The sequence below is a fragment of the Aspergillus affinis genome (genome assembly GCF_023601865.1).
Source record: "Aspergillus affinis strain CMG 70 chromosome Unknown NODE_13_length_462506_cov_86_819959, whole genome shotgun sequence".
NCBI lineage: Eukaryota > Fungi > Ascomycota > Eurotiomycetes > Eurotiales > Aspergillaceae > Aspergillus > Aspergillus affinis.
Genome location: NW_026515794.1, coordinates 162,986 through 179,077, shown reverse-complemented (window position 1 = coordinate 179,077; position 16,092 = coordinate 162,986). Strand labels below are relative to the sequence as shown.

The following is a 16,092-nucleotide window of genomic DNA, read 5'->3' as shown; positions in this document are numbered from 1 at the left end:
TCTGGTGCACAAGGGCCCGAGGAAAATTAGGACCCATGACGGGATCCAGACACTGTGATTTTCGCTAGCGAGCCCCCTGGGTGTGTTTGTTGTTGACATTTTGCATATTAGCCTTCCAAAAGTCTCTCGGTACGAACTTTTTTGTTCTCTCGTTTCTCCTTGGTAAGTCTCTGCTAGTCCATGCAGGAAGCCGGTCTTTTTGACCTCTTGAAGGCTTCTCACTCATTAGCTGGGTAGCTCATTGCCTAACTTGTGCCCAGTTTTCCGGGGTCTAGTCATTCGGAACCTCCTGAGACTCATTCTGCTTGGTTGAAAGGAAAGAGAGAAAAGGCAATTTCCCTCTTGTTTCTGCCCGGTTGACTTATCACTGGCTTGCTATTTGAGACCGGAACCACGGCTTTTGAGCAGCATCCCGTCGGGCTTAACCACGTCTGGAGCATCATCGATCATTCACAGATGCCAATCGGCTCATCATAGGTGCTTTCTCTGGAACAGTATTCCGCATCGTGGCTCATATTCGCCCAACACTCTGCAGCCAGCCTCACGCAGTTTCAGCCTTCGTTTTGAGCTTCTGACCGTTGATTCGAGGCCCTCCATCGTATCTTGCTAGTTGAGACTTCCTGTCGCTTCTTGTCGTCACTCGTTTTGTCTCGGAGAGCTCCCCGGTGACTTTCCGTCGTCCCATCGTTTTTGCTACGATAAATTCGCTGTCATTCGCTTCTTTTAAGCTGTTGTGTTTCGTTGCAGTTTCTGCAACACCTTCAAACTGGCTTATTCGAAGACTCACGGTGTTTTGGTAGGTCCCAAAGAAATCCCACACCTATTTCTCCTTCTGCGGCCCAATGGTTATTTCTTGTTGCTTTTTACCACTCTTTCGATTTTGTTTCTCTTCATTAGTCGGGTTTGGAATCTTGGTCCAAATTGGTGCTCCCTGGCTGCAGCTCCCTCCCTCAATTTTCTTCTGTTTTTCTGTTTTTTGACTCCTATCTGTGTGAGCACATGTTGACGGCAGTTTCGCCATCTAGTTCGATCCAGATTTTCAAACGCCCTTGATTGTAGACGAGTCGTTGGATTTCTCAGACGCTGAAGATTCGCGGTTTATCAGCACGTTTTCAGACGGCCTTCTGGCCAAGTCTGAACCTATTCTGTCTATGTCTACTTTCCAAAAGCCCCCTCAAGCGGCCTTGCTCGGTGAGTCGTTCCCCTGTTTCCGGTTTCAAATCATGCCGTTTGCTAAACCGTCTTAAAGATTATGAATCCGCTCGGTCTATGCATGATGGTGCCTCCTACTCCAGCTATGGACAAACGCCTTATGTAACAAATGCCTCTATGGTCCCTTCACCCATGACCGATCACACAAGCCAGATTTCCGATTGCGTTCCCTACATGAGCAACCAGAGCTATGCTAGCTCCTATGAGGAGGGCCGGTCTCCGATGCTGGGTGGAGAGTCTCGCCAAGTACCAGAAATCCTCTCCTACTCTCCTCAGCGGGGATCTGAAGGTACAAGAGTGTTTTTGGAAATTCAGTCGCCCTACGATCTTCACACCTCGTCATATGTCACGGTGTATCTAGTCTTCGGTTCGAAGAAGACCGAGTGTGTTCCCCATTTCGTTGGATTTCAAGGAACCGCGTTCCAGTATGCCCTTTCCGTGGACACTCCCCCTTTCATGTCGACGGGGTCCCCATCATTCGCTGTGCCGCTCCAAGTAGTAGTGGATGGACAAGGAGAGTGTCCTACGACCGCTCTGCAGGTTGGTGTCTATACATATGAGCAAGCCTCCCACCATTCGCCTTCCGATGAATCCCGCAAGAGAAGAGTCTCGTCCTTTTCCGAGGACACCTCCAGGCCCACCAAGAGAAGCGGCGTCCAGATCATGCACACAAGAGATCACTCCGCCAGCTATTCGACAACCTATTCGCCCTACTTGCAACCTCTCCCGGCCATGAATGGCTTTGCGACCCCGTATCATGCAGCTCCCTCGCCTCGAGTTGGCCCTGCGCAATACTCAACTGTCTCGGCATCTTCGCAACCATCCATCAGGGCGCCTTCTCCCTTGACTCCATCGTGGAGTCCTTCCTACATGTCTGTCAGTAGTGATCCTCGGACGCCGGGTTTCGGCGTCTCCCACGGTCTTCCCCAAAAGGCATCGTCCCCCGGTCGGTTTTCGAACCCAACGCTTATTCGAACGTCGACGCTACAGCACTCTGCATCCATTCCTCAAACGCAATCCTTCAACCCTTACGCCATGTACCCGTCGAAGGCCATTCTGAAACTAAATGGAGACTTGGACACCATGACCGAACATTGGACGAAGGAAGAGCGCGACATGAAACGACGTTTGGTGCAGTTCACTCGGGTCCAGAACGGCAGCACGATCCACGCCGATTTCAAGCCCGTTGCCCCAGAGGACCGAGCCCCCAACAGCATTTGTATCAGCTGTATCAACTGGGATGGGAAGGATGAGTGTTTTGTGACCAGCGTTGACACCATTTATCTCTTGGAATCGCTCGTCGGTGTCCGCTTTACTGTGGAGGAGAAGAACCGCATTCGAAGGAACTTGGAGGGTTTCCGTCCTCTCACCGTGTCGAAAGCCAAGGCCGATAGCGAAGAATTCTTCAAAGTCATCATGGGATTCCCAGCGCCCAAGCCCCGAAACATCGAGAAGGATGTCAAGGTCTTCCCCTGGAAGATCCTGAGCCATGCTCTGAAGAAGATCATTGGAAAATACGTGGGTGATTCCATTTCCTGCCTCGATACTCCTGCTTTCACAAATGCCTTACTAACGCCAAAGCCAATCCAGTCCGCGAGCTACTCTTCCACCGCCGGCGCACTTCCTACTCCAATCGCATCCAACTACACGAGCAATGGCGCTGCGTCCGATTCAGGGACCGAGCCCTTGAACGCAGGATCGCCCCAGTCTGTTTCAGATACCGCTCCCTCGACAACGTATAGTTCTGCCATTGGAATACCGGCTTATTCACCCCCAACGGGTCATTCCGGCGCGCCAATGACGAATCCAGCTGAAATGCGTGCCGTGCTACCGGCCATCAGCCAGTCTTACCATAGCATGGCCGCCCCTTATCAATGCGCACCAGTCTGCCAGCAACCTAGCCAGATTGGCCTCACTGCTCCAGTGAGTCGGGCCTGGGAGTTGAACCATCTCGTCAACGCCCCTCCAGCCAGCGGACCTCCTAGCAGCACTTCCTGCTACACCTATATGGCTCCGATGTCATACTCGCTCCCAGATCAAGGTCCTTAAATTGAGGCCTTTGATCATTAATTTTGCTTTTTTTCCCTGCTTTTTTCAATACGTTCCTAGCATCATTAGGCGTTGTTCTTTGGTTTTTGTTATGGGTTTACCTTTATCCCGATTTTCACGTCACTCCTTTATAAGCCATGGCGCTGGGTCATTGATGGCTCCTTATATATTTGGACCTCTTGGTGTTTTTATTTTTCGGTTAATGGTTACTGACCATGATCTGATGTCTCTCCTTTGGAATACCTTATGTCTAGATGCCCCACTTGTTCTGTTTGATTTTTGATTTTTCGTTGACACGACGCATTATAGATGATCTGTTATCCGTTCCTTTTTTTGTTGCAATTTCCGCGGGCTTTGGGATACCACTCCTTCATGAAAAGTGTACAACTACTTATAGCATAGCATGGCGCTGCAGTCCTTCCTTCTCATTTCGCAGGTCGGGATTTTTTTTTGAGAGATTGATGTAATGGGACATCCGGGTTGGCGATGGGAAAAGTGTGGAATTTGGTTTCGGTCTTGGATGGGTTGCTTTCTGTCTTCTTCTGCTGTCTTCCCATTCAGTGCGGGATTCTAACAGTACTATCCAGCCATGTGTTTTATTTTTGAATCCTTTGGAGTCGCTCTGTTTGAACTTGTTTTCTGATTACTATTACTACTATCTCCGACTCGAGATCTGCATAGCTTTGGCGTCTATGAACCTTGATTGATCTGTTCTTGAAACTGTTTATTCTGCTTCGACCTCCTTGTCTCAATTGGAACTAGTTGGTAGTGTTAATCAACCGTTGGCCTTTCTGCTCTGCTGATTCTTGAGTCTACTCTGTATCCTAAGTAACCCTGCCCTAATGGTTGCCCCATCCGGCAGCGTTCTGCATGCCGAGATCGGGATCCGGTACCGTTATCTTATCGCGTCACCTGACCGGGCGGACGCAAATACAGGAAACAAACGCAAGCAAGGAAGAGTGAGTCAGTCAACATTCCCCAGCTCAATTGCATTCTTGCCTTGCCTCCTCTTGCGCTCCCCTCTTACCGCTGCAGTCGGTCATTTGGAGACCATTCTCCCTTGTCATCCCTTCTTTAACCCTCTCTTATACTTTAATCCCTCCCTCGCGCACATCCGACACTTTTTTCTTTGCCCCGCCTCCCCCACCATATTTCAGACATCATGGATGTAATTAAGCAGACATTCGCCCGGGCCAAGCAGGAAAAGCGTGCGGCCCTGGTCTCTTACATCACGGCGGGCTACCCCACTGTGGAAGAGACGGTAGACATCCTTCTGGGCCTGGAAAATGGAGGCGCTGGTGCGTGACCGCTCCCTGATTGTTGAATCCCGCCACCCAACCCTTCCCACCCCTTGCAAACATTCATCCGCTGACCATTTGCCTGCTCCTCGCAATCAATAGACATCATTGAAGTGGGAGTGCCCTTTACCGATCCGATTGCCGATGGCCCCGTTATCCAGAAGGCCAACACCAAAGCTTTGGCCAATGGTGTCACCGTCACCTCGGTTCTGGACATGGTTCGTACTGCCCGAAAGAGTGGTCTCAAGGCCCCTGTCCTGCTGATGGGATACTACAACCCTTTGATGCGATATGGTGAGGAGCGTATGCTCAAGGACTGCCGGGAGGCCGGCATCAATGGCTTCATCATGGTCGATCTCCCCCCCGAGGAGGCCGTCCGCTTCAGAGACCTGTGTGCCAGCAACAAGTAAGGAAGACCCCGTTCGGTTTTACGCTACTGATGACGGTCCGTTGGGATGGTGCATGCTTACTGACCTGTTTGCGACCAGCCTGTCCTACGTTCCCCTCATTGCTCCCTCGACCTCGGAATCCCGCATGAAGCTCCTCTGCAAGATCGCCGATTCTTTCATCTACGTCGTGTCGAGAATGGGTGTCACCGGTGCTACCGGCCAGCTCAGCTCGAATCTGCCCGATCTTCTATCTCGGGTCCACAAATACTCTGGCAACGTGCCTGCTGCATTGGGTTTCGGAATCAGCACTCGGGAACACTTCCTGTCCGTGCAGGATCTTGCGGAGGGTGTCGTGATTGGCAGTCAGATTATCACTACTTTGGGCGAGGCCCCTGCTGGGCAGGCGGCTAAGAATGCCGAGGCCTACCTTTCCAGCGTGACCGGTCGCAAGCTCGAGAGAGATGCCCAGGGCACGTTGGTCCGCGAGATCAAGGTGCTGGACCCCGTAGAGAAGCGAGAAGTCGAAGAGGGCCTCGCTCACCCCACGGCTATTGTCACCGATGCCGGCAACCCTACTGGCCCCGGCTTGGCCGACCAAATCGATGCTCTCAACGGCACGGGCAACCCTGCCGCTCAACCGTCGCGGTTCGGTGAGTTCGGTGGACAGTACGTCCCCGAGTCGCTCATGGACTGCCTGGCCGAGCTGGAGCGCGGTTTCGAGTATGCGTTGACCGACGCCTCGTTCTGGGAGGAGTACCGTTCCTACTACCCCTACATGGGCCGTCCCAGCAGCCTACACCTGGCCAACCGTCTGACCGACCACGTCGGCGGCGCCAACATCTGGCTCAAGCGTGAGGATCTCAACCACACCGGTAGTCACAAGATCAACAACGCGCTGGGTCAGATCCTCCTTGCCCGGAGACTCGGCAAGACCCGCATCATTGCCGAAACGGGTGCTGGTCAGCACGGTGTCGCCACCGCGACCGTCTGTGCCAAGTTCGGCATGAAGTGCGTTGTCTACATGGGTGCCGAGGATGTCCGCCGTCAGGCCCTGAACGTGTTCCGCATGAAGCTCCTCGGAGCCTCGGTGGTGGCCGTGGACGCCGGCAGCCGTACGCTACGTGACGCCGTGAACGAGGCTCTCCGCGCCTGGGTGGTCGAACTCGACACCACCCACTACATCATCGGATCCGCCATCGGACCCCACCCCTTCCCTACCATCGTCCGTACCTTCCAGTCTGTCATCGGCGACGAGACCAAGCAGCAGATGCAAGAGCAGATCGGCAAGCTGCCCGACGCCGTCGTCGCTTGTGTCGGTGGCGGCAGCAACGCCGTCGGCATGTTCTACCCCTTCTCCAAGGACACGAGCGTCAAGCTCCTTGGTGTCGAAGCCGGCGGTGACGGCGTCGAAACCGCCCGCCACTCCGCCACCCTCTCCGGCGGCAGCAAGGGTGTCTTGCACGGCGTCCGCACCTACGTCCTCCAGGACGAGCACGGCCAGATCTCCGAAACCCACTCCATCTCCGCTGGTCTTGACTACCCCGGTGTCGGCCCGGAGCTGAGCTCGTGGAAGGACAGCCAGCGCGCGCACTTCGTCGCCGCCACCGACGCCGAGGCCCTGTCGGGCTTCCGTGCCCTCGCGCAGCACGAGGGTATCATTCCTGCTTTGGAATCCTCGCACGCGATCTTCGGCGCTATGGAGCTGGCCAAGACCATGAAGAAGGGCGAGAACATTGTTCTCAACCTCAGTGGTCGTGGCGACAAGGATGTCCAGAGCGTCGCGGATGAACTTCCTCGTCTGGGTCCTAAGATCGGCTGGGATCTGCGCTTCTAGATACTTCCTTAACCAAAACCAAAACCAAAACCAAAAAAATTAAATATAGACTTTTGATTAGATTAAGGATATTGTTTAGCATGAGGTTGTTGGATCGAGGTTTCAACACTTCCCGCTAGTTAGCACGGATGATCGTATTGGGATTTGGATCTTGGTTCCTTGGGGAATGAAAAAGCGACGTATATCTACTTTCGGGATGGGGATTTTTTTTTTCAATTTGCATTTCTTTTAGTTTCTTTCATTTCATGTTATCTCATTTTCATCTTACCTTAATTGTCATTTTCTCTTCTGTTTTCGGGACTACGATTTCGGGGTTGATTATCTCTTTTTTTTTTTTCTATCTAGTTATTGATACAGATAACTAGAGAGATCATCATTAAAAAAAAAGTGCACTCCTTAGTAATTTATAAGATTGAATAATCAGTACTTTGATGGGGAGGTAGGTACGGTAGTCATTTAGAGCATCGTCTTCGTCTTTCTTTGCCGCGCTACCGGTTCATGTTCTACAATCTGCTATGATGGTAAGATTGATATGATTTCTGCTAGATGATGTACAAACTACGACGAACAAAAATACAGAGAAGGATGATATATGCAGGAGTCATAGTATAGTATAAAGTAATGATGACAGAGCAGAAAAAAAGACAGCTTGAAAATGCGCAAGCAGAAAATCGGAAAGAAAAGGAAAAAGCAGGGCCAGAAACATAGATAGATATCTTTGCAACAAGACAAGAGAAGACAAGACAAGATACAAAAATAAAAAAGAACAGAATTCCTTTTCCTTCCTCTTTTTCTATCGTCTCCCCCCGTAACGACAACTACACGGAGCGAGGAGGTTAGGCTTCGATCAGGTCGGCGCCCTGCGACTGCGACTGGACCTGTTCGGGAGCGCCGGTACTGTCTCTCGTGTCCTTGTTGGCGACCTTGCGGGCGGAGCGGGCGTAGAATTCGTCGAGGACGCGCTTGGGGATACGGTTGAGGAGGTCCTTGGGGTAGATGCGGAGCAGGTTCCAGGCGATGTCCAGGGATTCGAAGATGGATCGCGACTCGTACGTGGACTGGTTGATGAAAGAACGCTCGAACTTGTCGAGGAACTCGAGAGAGAGCTTATCTTCCGAGGACAGGGCGTCCTCACCGACGACTGCCTTCATGGCGGCTGTTATTTGGGAAGTATCAGGTTAGCATGTGGGACAAGAGGAGTTCTAACGAGGAAAGGCAGGACTCACCAGCATCTCGTCCGATGGCGTACTTGGCGTACAGCTGGTTGGACACGTCGGAGTGGTCTTTACGAGTACGGCCTTCGCCGATGGCAGACTTCATCAGACGGGACAGAGAGGGCAGGACGTTGATTGGCGGATAGACACCCTTGTTGTACAGCTGACGATCGATGAAGATTTGGCCCTCCGTGATGTAGCCAGTCAAATCGGGAATCGGGTGGGTGATATCTAGACGAGATCAGCTGAGTTCGTAGCTTTGCCTTCTTGCTCCTCTCCCTATAGGGATCGAACGTACCGTCGTTAGGCATGGTGAGAATAGGAATTTGGGTGATAGATCCGTTACGACCCTCCACTCGTCCGGCTCGCTCGTAAATGTTCGCCAAATCAGTATACATGTAACCGGGGTAACCACGACGACCCGGCACTTCTTCACGAGCAGCTGAAACCTCACGAAGAGCGTCACAGTAAGCCGACAGATCAGTCATGATGACCAGCACGTGCTTCTCCAACTGGTAGGCGTAGTATTCGGCGGTCGTCAAAGCGAGACGGGGGGTAATGATACGCTCGATCCTGAAGGTCCACCGTTAGTCCACCAGGGTACATCACCCTCCACTAGACACAGCGCAAAGGATATAGGAAGAAAAGACGTACGTAGGGTCGTTGGCCAAGTTCAGGAACAGCGTGACACGCTCCATACTACCGTTCTCCTCGAAATCGCGAGTGAAGAATCGACTGGTTTCCATGTTGACACCCATAGCCGCGAAAACGATCGAGAAGTTGTCCTTGTGTCCATCGTGGACGTCCTTGGTGGGCTTGTTGACCAGACTGGCCTGACGACAAATCTGAGCAGCCACCTCGTTGTGGGGAAGACCGGCAGCGGAGAAGATAGGAATCTTCTGACCACGAGCAATCGAGTTCATCGTATCGATGGCGGAGATACCGGTCGAGATCATTTCTTCGGGGTACACCTGTCCGTAACAATCCGTTTAGCCACCCGCAACCAGCCCGACAAGCCGGGGAGATGAAAGCACGGCGATGAACATACTCGCGAGTAAGGGTTGATTGGTTGACCGTTGATATCCAGGTAGTCCTCCGCCAACACCTTGGGACCCTTATCAATAGCGCGACCCGAACCATCGAAAACACGACCCAGCATGTCCTCGGACACACCCAGCTTCAAGCTGTGACGGGTGAACTCGACTTTGGTCTGGAACAGAGGTCAGCGGGTCGATCCAGATCCAACTCTCCGAAGCATTTATTTACCCTCTTGACATCGATACCGGGAGTACCTTCGAACACCTATAGAAAACCGCCGGAGCACGTTAATATCTCGCGAAGGAAAGGAGGCCCTGAAGATAGGGGACCGCTGCGATTTCATGGGTCGTACCTGAACGATTGCTCGGCTGCCTATTCAAGAGAGAGACCGTGTTAGTTTCCATGACTAGACCAAGCGCTGTCGCGCTCGACCAGGCAGGGAGCATACCTCTGGCTTCCAGGACTTGACCCGACCGCTCAGTTCCATCGGGGAGAGTCAGGGAAACGATCTCGTTGAAACGAGGGAATTTGACCTAGGAGAAAAATCGTCAGTTTTGAAGCCACCCAGTAATAAGCTACAGAAAGCTTGAGAAACAAGAGGGAGGCTAACCCCCGGGGTGAACGTACATTATCGAGAACGACCAGCGGTCCGTTGATACCTCCGATGGTGTTGTAGCGGATGCGAGGCTTGATGGAGGTCATGCGGGGGTCGACAAATTCGGACGCCATGGTGATGAGGTCCTTGGGAACAGGACCACGGGGAGACAGGGAAAAGCGATCGAGGGACGAGGGGGAGGGAGAAGGGGAGCAGCAGCTGGAGATCCGAGCAGACGTCGGGCCAAGTAAGTTGAGATGACGATTGCACGGGATTGGGTGGCCCCGCACGTGATGCGGCCCCGTTCCCCACCGCCTTTATTTACTTGCCTCTACTATGACCTACTACTAGTATCAGACTATAGAAAACGAGATTCCTGGATTTCTGGTAGAGATTTCATAATCATTTCGGTCCGGCTTGCCAATAGATCGTCATAATCATACAGCAGGAGCAGTCAATTACGCCCCCAAAAAAGAGCAGCAACAAGAAAAACAACAGATGCGCCGCATGACCGTTGAACTATCGAGGTATCCGCAAATGAGCAAAACCATAGCAATGAAGAAAACAATAGTAGAAAAAAAAAAAAAAAGAGGGAGAGATAGATAGTCGCCGCGTTATCGTCGTTCTAGTCCACCTTCGCAAATGCTAGCTTTTTAGGCGTGGCGAGGTTGTTGGACAGACGAATACTAGTGCCCTTCTTGTTCTTCGAATGCTTCTTGAGCTTTTTCCGTGCCACCATAACGGGAACCGACGAATGCATCACCAAGTAGTTGGAGAAGGATCCAAGGAGAACACTATACAGACAGTATTAGTGGGCCATTGTTGAATAGAACAAAACCCATCAGGCAGAACTGAACTTACCCCTTCAAGGCACTTCGGCCTCTGGCGCCGACAATAACCAGTGTCGGATCGAGCCCGTCAATCTACACAAGCGCCCACGTTAGTAAGTTAACGGACATAGGGAAAGTCACAGGTGCCACATACAGCCTCCGTAATCATGTGCTTTGGGCTCTTGCAATGGATTGCCTCGACGGCGACCCGCACTTGCAGCAGCGTCTTCCGCAATAGACGAACGCACGTCTGAGAGATGACCTCCACAGAACGGACCCGTTCGGATTCGATTTTCGGCATTCCCCGAGCATCCACTGAGCTGGGTTTGCTGTCCGTTCCCAGTCGGCCCAGTATCGCACGGGATAGGTTAGTTGACGAGTCATTATGCGGCTTTTGCGCCGTCTCCTCCGTCTGGGATCCGATCACGGCCGCGGCATCCTGCATTGCTTTTGCGTTGTCACCGACCTGCAGTGAATTGGATGCGGCAGTCTCGTCATGGATCGCGCAAACGGCAAACATGGTGTCGCCATCACGAAGAATGGTACCGATGGTCCATTCCAGAGCGTATACCGATTCCTCGCTCAGATCGGTCGCAACCAAATACTTGCGCTGCCGGCGACGACCGCCTTCCAGTTCGCTCGACTGCTGAGCATAGTCCCCGCGAATGATGGTTCGAATCGACCGGTTTTGGACGGAGCTGTCGATTGCGGACAGTTCAATGCCCAGTTGCTGAGCGCGTTTAATGTCACATAGCTCGGCTTCGTCGTCGGAGCCGAACGGCGTATTCGGCATGGAAGCGCCCGAGTCAAAACTGGTCCGAGGATGAACATCGGGCTTCTTGGGGATTGGTCCTTGTTTGGAAGAGTGTGAATAGTCGGATTTCTCCTCGGCATCTGCAGCGATTGCTTGTCAGTACGTACACGCAAGTGCTGAAGATGCTGAGAATGGTTTCTCAGGGTTATAGGGATACAAGAGAGAGGGACGTACTCTCTTTCTGTTCGACAGGAAGTGGCGGCGGACCTGTCTTTGCACTCGCCGTTGAAATACTCCTGTCCGGAAGGATTATGTTGACCGTAGGTTTCCTCCCGCGCTCGGAGGTAGAGTCGTCGTCATCACTGGAAGAGGAATCGTCGGCTTCTTCGTCGCTTGTTTCGATCGGATTGTTCTCGCTGTCGTACATATCCTTCGCTAGGCGCTCATCCCCAGATGTAGATGGTTTCCTGTCGGGATCGGACGTCTCACGACGATGAGTAGGCGCCGGTGCAGGAACAGGTGCGGGAGTGGCTTGGGGTTTGTCGGCGTTCTCAATTTCTACCGGTTTGGGCTTCTCGGGCGCTGGCTTCTCAGGCGCGGGTTTCCCTGGATTGGAGCTTGCATTGCGTGAGCTCGAGCCGAGCCATCGATTCCGCGGCGAGCTCGAGCGTCCCAGTCGGGAGGTAGAGAGCCGCGAATCCAGTGAGGTTCCTCGAGCGTTATTATTGCGACTCGAATCTCTCCCTCTGGTAAAACTCGGCAAGCCGACCTTCAGATCCAGGCCTGACATCACCGCAGCCATGGCATTTTTGCTCTGGGGCGGTTTATTGGATTTGTCGGAGGACCTGTTGGCGCGTCGGTTTAAGCTGTAGGTGGTGGTGCTGGGGGACATGACGACGGAATCGTCCCAGCGAATGCTCGGCTTCGGTTTGCTAGCGACGGGGCTGGTGGCAGCGCTGTTGGAAGTTTTGTTATCAGGATGATCGCCCTTAGCGTCCGAGAGCTTTTTCTTCTCGAGAGCGGCGTTGTCGCTAAATCTGCGCGTGGTGGTGGCGGCGGCGTTTGGACCGAATTCTTTGTCGGGCGAGGTGGAGGTAGGTTGAGAAGCAGCCGTCGCAGGGGCAGGAGGAGGCGCCACCGCGGTATTCACGCGCAACGACGGGGCGGCCGGAGCAGGGTCATGCCAACTGCGACGGGGGAACGGGGGAGTCACGCCAACGCCAATGCCGGCGATGGACCCATGTCGGGGCGGCAGGGCCTCGGGCGACTCGGGCGACGGAGCGATGTCCAGCAAGCTCCGGGTGGTGGTCGCGCCCGGGTTCCGACGGGAAGCTGCGGTGCGAGCTTCGAGCTCGCCGGCCAGCTCCAGGCGCTCCTCCTCCAAGGCGGCCGCCAGCGACATGCGGGCGGGCTTTTTCCTGTAGGGGGGCATCGTGGGTGGGCACCGGTCCTGCGGCGGTTTTGACAGGTTGTTGTGGAGAATCAAGTCGTGCCCGTCAGCCAGACCCCGAGGGAACCTCTGGTTTGGACCAAACACGCCGAGGGATGTGGAGAATTTGACGCTCTAGTGACGAGAGGGAGAAAGGATTAGTCTCGCCGGTTTCCGCATCCAGTTGAATCAAACATCAGAGTGGACACGAGAGGAAAAGGAAGGGAAAATAAGAGCCTTTGTTTTGCTCCTGTCACTAACAGAAGGTTAAAAAAAAAAAAAGCCCCGCGACTTTTTCTTTAGACAAAGATGTTTTTAAGCAGTCCCTCCACGTGCAGGCAACCGTGTCAATCCCGACGATCTTCCACTAGTCGGTCTTGTCTAACAGTCGTGGTTGGGTCGGTTTAGGGCGAAGAGGGGCTGGACGAGCTGGAGCGACCCTTTTCCCTCCGAGGTGGAGAGAGAGAGAGAGAGAGAGAGAGAGAGAGAGAGATTGGAAAATCAAAAAAAAAAGAGAGGGAGGGAGAGGGCGAGGGAGAATGGAGAAGAAGACTCAAGTGATCGACAGCTTCGTCAGGTGATGTAGAGATGAATGATCAGTTCTCCAGGATGTCTGCAAGGGACTCTCCCCGGAGAGAGGGGGAGAATGCAATAATTAAGGCGCAGGCAGAAGATCATCGAAGGGGCTGGAGAGTCTCGGCGCGGGGCAGAGGCGACTTTCATGAGGGGAAGAAAAGGGATGAGGGCTGATCGTCTCGCCAGCCGATTGAGGCGTGGATGAATTCAATTCCCTCTTAATGGAAGTGCTACCGCTTGCTCCCTTGCATATATCACAAGGCTTGACCATCAATGTGAAGGTGTCACGACAGGAACGGAGTCTCCGTGTCTCCGTGTATCCTGCCCTATCTCTTGGGATGCAGCATACGTAATTATGAGTGTTGCCAATATATAATAACTTAAAGAAAGAGAGAATTCACGGGCTCAAAGAAAGAGAAATGATAAATAATGCGCGGTCTAGACTCCCCGGCAATGCAGTCATGATGATCCGGTCATTCACTCTCAAAGAACATTTAAATAAATAAACCAATAAAACCATCCCAAATAACGGAGTAAACAACCAGTCATGCCATAATATCCAATATACACCTGCACCCTTGTCTAACGCCGTGAAATGTCTTCTGCCCGATCAAGATCAAGCCTTGGTTTTCTTCTTCTTCGACGTCTGTCGAGCAGCCGTCGCCTCGAACGCTGCCTCCGGGGGTTCGTCGAACTTCCCGGTCCGCTTCTTGCCCCCGGCATATTTCTCCTCCAGCCGGTCGAAAAACGAATCCGCCCGGGAAGCCTGTCGCGCCTGGATTATCGATAGCAGATCGTTGTCATTCGCCGGCGTGTCCTTCTTGTTCTTCTTCTGTCCCCCTTTCTTCTTATCGTCTTTTTTCTCCTCCAGCTCTTTGGCCAGCTTCTCCGCTTCTTTGGCCTCCTTCTGCGCCCGCTTCAATCGCTGCTGTTTCTTCTTCTCTGGTTCGTTCGCATACTTCGCGTGCTTCTCGACCTTGCCCTCGTCGATGGCCTTGTCGATCATGGTGCGGAATCGATTGTCGTCGTCGATCACATTGCACAGCATGACAGATTCGTAGACCTTGTCCAGATCGCCGCGGTACTTGTCAAACGCCGCGAGCACGTCCCGCTCTTCCTCCTCGGACCCCTGGTAATCCTTTTTGAACTGATCCAGGGCATTCTCATCGATCGCGCTGGAGAATTGTTCGCGGTAGAAGTCCATCCAATTGAAGTCGCCATCTTCCTCGACGGCTTCGGATGTGCTGCCGGTCAGGTCGAATCGTTTGCGTCGTTTCTCATCGGAGAGGATGGCGTAGGCGAAGGCGATCTGTTGGAATTTCTCGTTGGCTTCGTCTTTGGAGTCGGCCGATACCTTGTCTTTTGGAGGTGGGGGGCGTTGTCAGCATATGCATCCTGACAGGGTAGCGTGCAGGGTATAGGACAGGGATCGGATGAGTGGGGCTTACCTGGGTGATTCTTCAGCGCTTGTTTGCGATAGGCAGATTTGATCTGGTCCGGGGTGGCATCTTCGCTGACCCCCAGGATGCCATAGAGGTCCGTCTCGATCGGCTGCGGGATTTCGTCGTGGAAGTCTTCGTGGTCGGACGACATTGTGAGGGAGGGAGGGACGACGGGGGTGGCGATCCAGGAAACGGGAAAGCTTGATTGTAGGTCCGAATGTAAAATCTTCTTTCTCCGGGAGGGTGTCGAGAAGGTTGGAAGGGGAATGAGAGTTGAACGAGCGGCGACAAGAAGACGCGACGCGAAATCACTTGAACTACCCGATCTGGTTTAGCCCGTCCTCCCCTCCGCCCAACTGAGGTCATCTCTCTTTCATCTGGTCTTTTCCTCTCTCTTCTCTTTTCTCTTTTCTCTTTTCCCAAATCCCTTCCTGACTGGCTTACCTCCCCACCATGAGCTCCCTCCACAGAAATTACATGCAACAATGCATCGACCTCGCCGAAAAGTCCCCTCCGCGACCGACCAACTTCCGAGTCGGCGCCGTCCTCGTCTCCCGCAAAGACGGCGATCTGTGGGCGGAGGACGACCGCATCCTGTCGACCGGTTACACCATGGAGCTGGAAGGCAACACGCACGCCGAACAATGCTGCCTATCCAATTACGCGGCCGCCCATTCCGTCCCAGATGACCGCGTGCATGAGGTCTTGCCTTCAGAACCGGGCCGGAAACTCGTCATGTACGTGACTATGGAGCCGTGCGCCAAACGACTGTCCGGGAACGCGCCCTGCGTGCAACGGATCATTCAGACGAAGGAAGGCGGGCGCAATGGCATCCAGAAGGTTTACTGTGGCGTGAAGGAACCCGGGACATTTGTTGGACAATCGGAAGGGTGCCAGCGGTTGACGGAGGCGGGGATCGAATGGCATGTCATCCAGGGGTTCGAGCGGAGGATTCTCGAGGTGGCGGTGGCTGGACATGAGAATCGCGACGAGGAGATCACGTCGGCGCTGGATCGGGTCGAGACGAGACTGGATGACGTCAGTGACGATGAGCGGGAGAGACAGAGGCAGATGCGCCGGAATCCGAAGAAGCGAATGATGTAGGCCGTGGATGAGGAGCAGAGCACAAGTGCAACTGTAACACCACCGATGTACGGAGTATGTGGCGTCGAATGCCGATGGTGGGATGAACGAGACGCATCGACTGTGTTCCCTTGGGACCCGCGTATCCTAGGAAAGCTGGAACTCAGTCTGTCCAAAGATGGGCTCCGCAGAGCATATCAATGCTCGCCATTCAGTGTCTTTTGTATATACTATATAGAAGGGTGTAAAAAGATGATCTTGCTGGACTGATTCAATCGAGAGGCGATTGATAAGCGATAAGGCCATCTTATCTCTTATCTACGATAAGATACCCCACAGTCATCTTTTC

The 16,092-nt window shown here is 53.2% G+C and overlaps 6 protein-coding genes across 6 annotated transcripts; 3 read left to right on the top strand and 3 right to left on the bottom strand.

Moving 5' to 3' along the window:
- Window positions 1–1,151: 1,151 nt before the first annotated feature.
- On the top strand, window positions 1,152–3,261 carry medA (transcriptional regulator medA; the record flags this gene model as incomplete). The annotated part of the gene is made up of 2 exons (XM_053096855.1): window positions 1,152–1,191; window positions 1,250–3,261. 2 exons carry the CDS (start codon window positions 1,152–1,154, stop codon window positions 3,259–3,261), a joined length of 2,052 nt encoding a protein of 683 aa, XP_052959073.1.
- Window positions 3,262–4,423: 1,162 nt separating this feature from the next.
- On the top strand, window positions 4,424–6,782 carry trpB (tryptophan synthase TRP5; the record flags this gene model as incomplete). Its single annotated transcript, XM_053096854.1, has 3 exons — window positions 4,424–4,559; window positions 4,662–4,965; window positions 5,048–6,782. 3 exons carry the CDS (start codon window positions 4,424–4,426, stop codon window positions 6,780–6,782), a joined length of 2,175 nt encoding a protein of 724 aa, XP_052959072.1.
- Window positions 6,783–7,618: 836 nt separating this feature from the next.
- On the bottom strand, window positions 7,619–9,763 carry KD926_001913 (H(+)-transporting V1 sector ATPase subunit B; the record flags this gene model as incomplete). The annotated part of the gene is made up of 9 exons (XM_053096853.1): window positions 7,619–7,938; window positions 8,009–8,227; window positions 8,295–8,569; window positions 8,651–8,967; window positions 9,045–9,206; window positions 9,263–9,298; window positions 9,387–9,406; window positions 9,483–9,567; window positions 9,662–9,763. 9 exons carry the CDS (start codon window positions 9,761–9,763, stop codon window positions 7,619–7,621), a joined length of 1,536 nt encoding a protein of 511 aa, XP_052959071.1.
- A 491-nt stretch (window positions 9,764–10,254) lies between these two features.
- Window positions 10,255–12,645, bottom strand: KD926_001912 (universal stress protein family domain protein; the record flags this gene model as incomplete). The annotated part of the gene is made up of 4 exons (XM_053096852.1): window positions 10,255–10,423; window positions 10,491–10,552; window positions 10,614–11,353; window positions 11,448–12,645. The coding sequence occupies 4 exons, from the start codon at window positions 12,643–12,645 to the stop codon at window positions 10,255–10,257; spliced, it is 2,169 nt and encodes a 722-aa protein (XP_052959070.1).
- Window positions 12,646–13,834: 1,189 nt separating this feature from the next.
- Window positions 13,835–14,811, bottom strand: KD926_001911 (DnaJ domain protein; the record flags this gene model as incomplete). Its single annotated transcript, XM_053096851.1, has 2 exons — window positions 13,835–14,577; window positions 14,667–14,811. 2 exons carry the CDS (start codon window positions 14,809–14,811, stop codon window positions 13,835–13,837), a joined length of 888 nt encoding a protein of 295 aa, XP_052959069.1.
- Window positions 14,812–15,113: 302 nt separating this feature from the next.
- KD926_001910 (putative DRAP deaminase) lies at window positions 15,114–15,764 on the top strand (the record flags this gene model as incomplete). The annotated part of the gene is made up of 1 exon (XM_053096849.1): window positions 15,114–15,764. One exon carries the CDS (start codon window positions 15,114–15,116, stop codon window positions 15,762–15,764), a length of 651 nt encoding a protein of 216 aa, XP_052959068.1.
- Window positions 15,765–16,092: the final 328 nt, after the last annotated feature.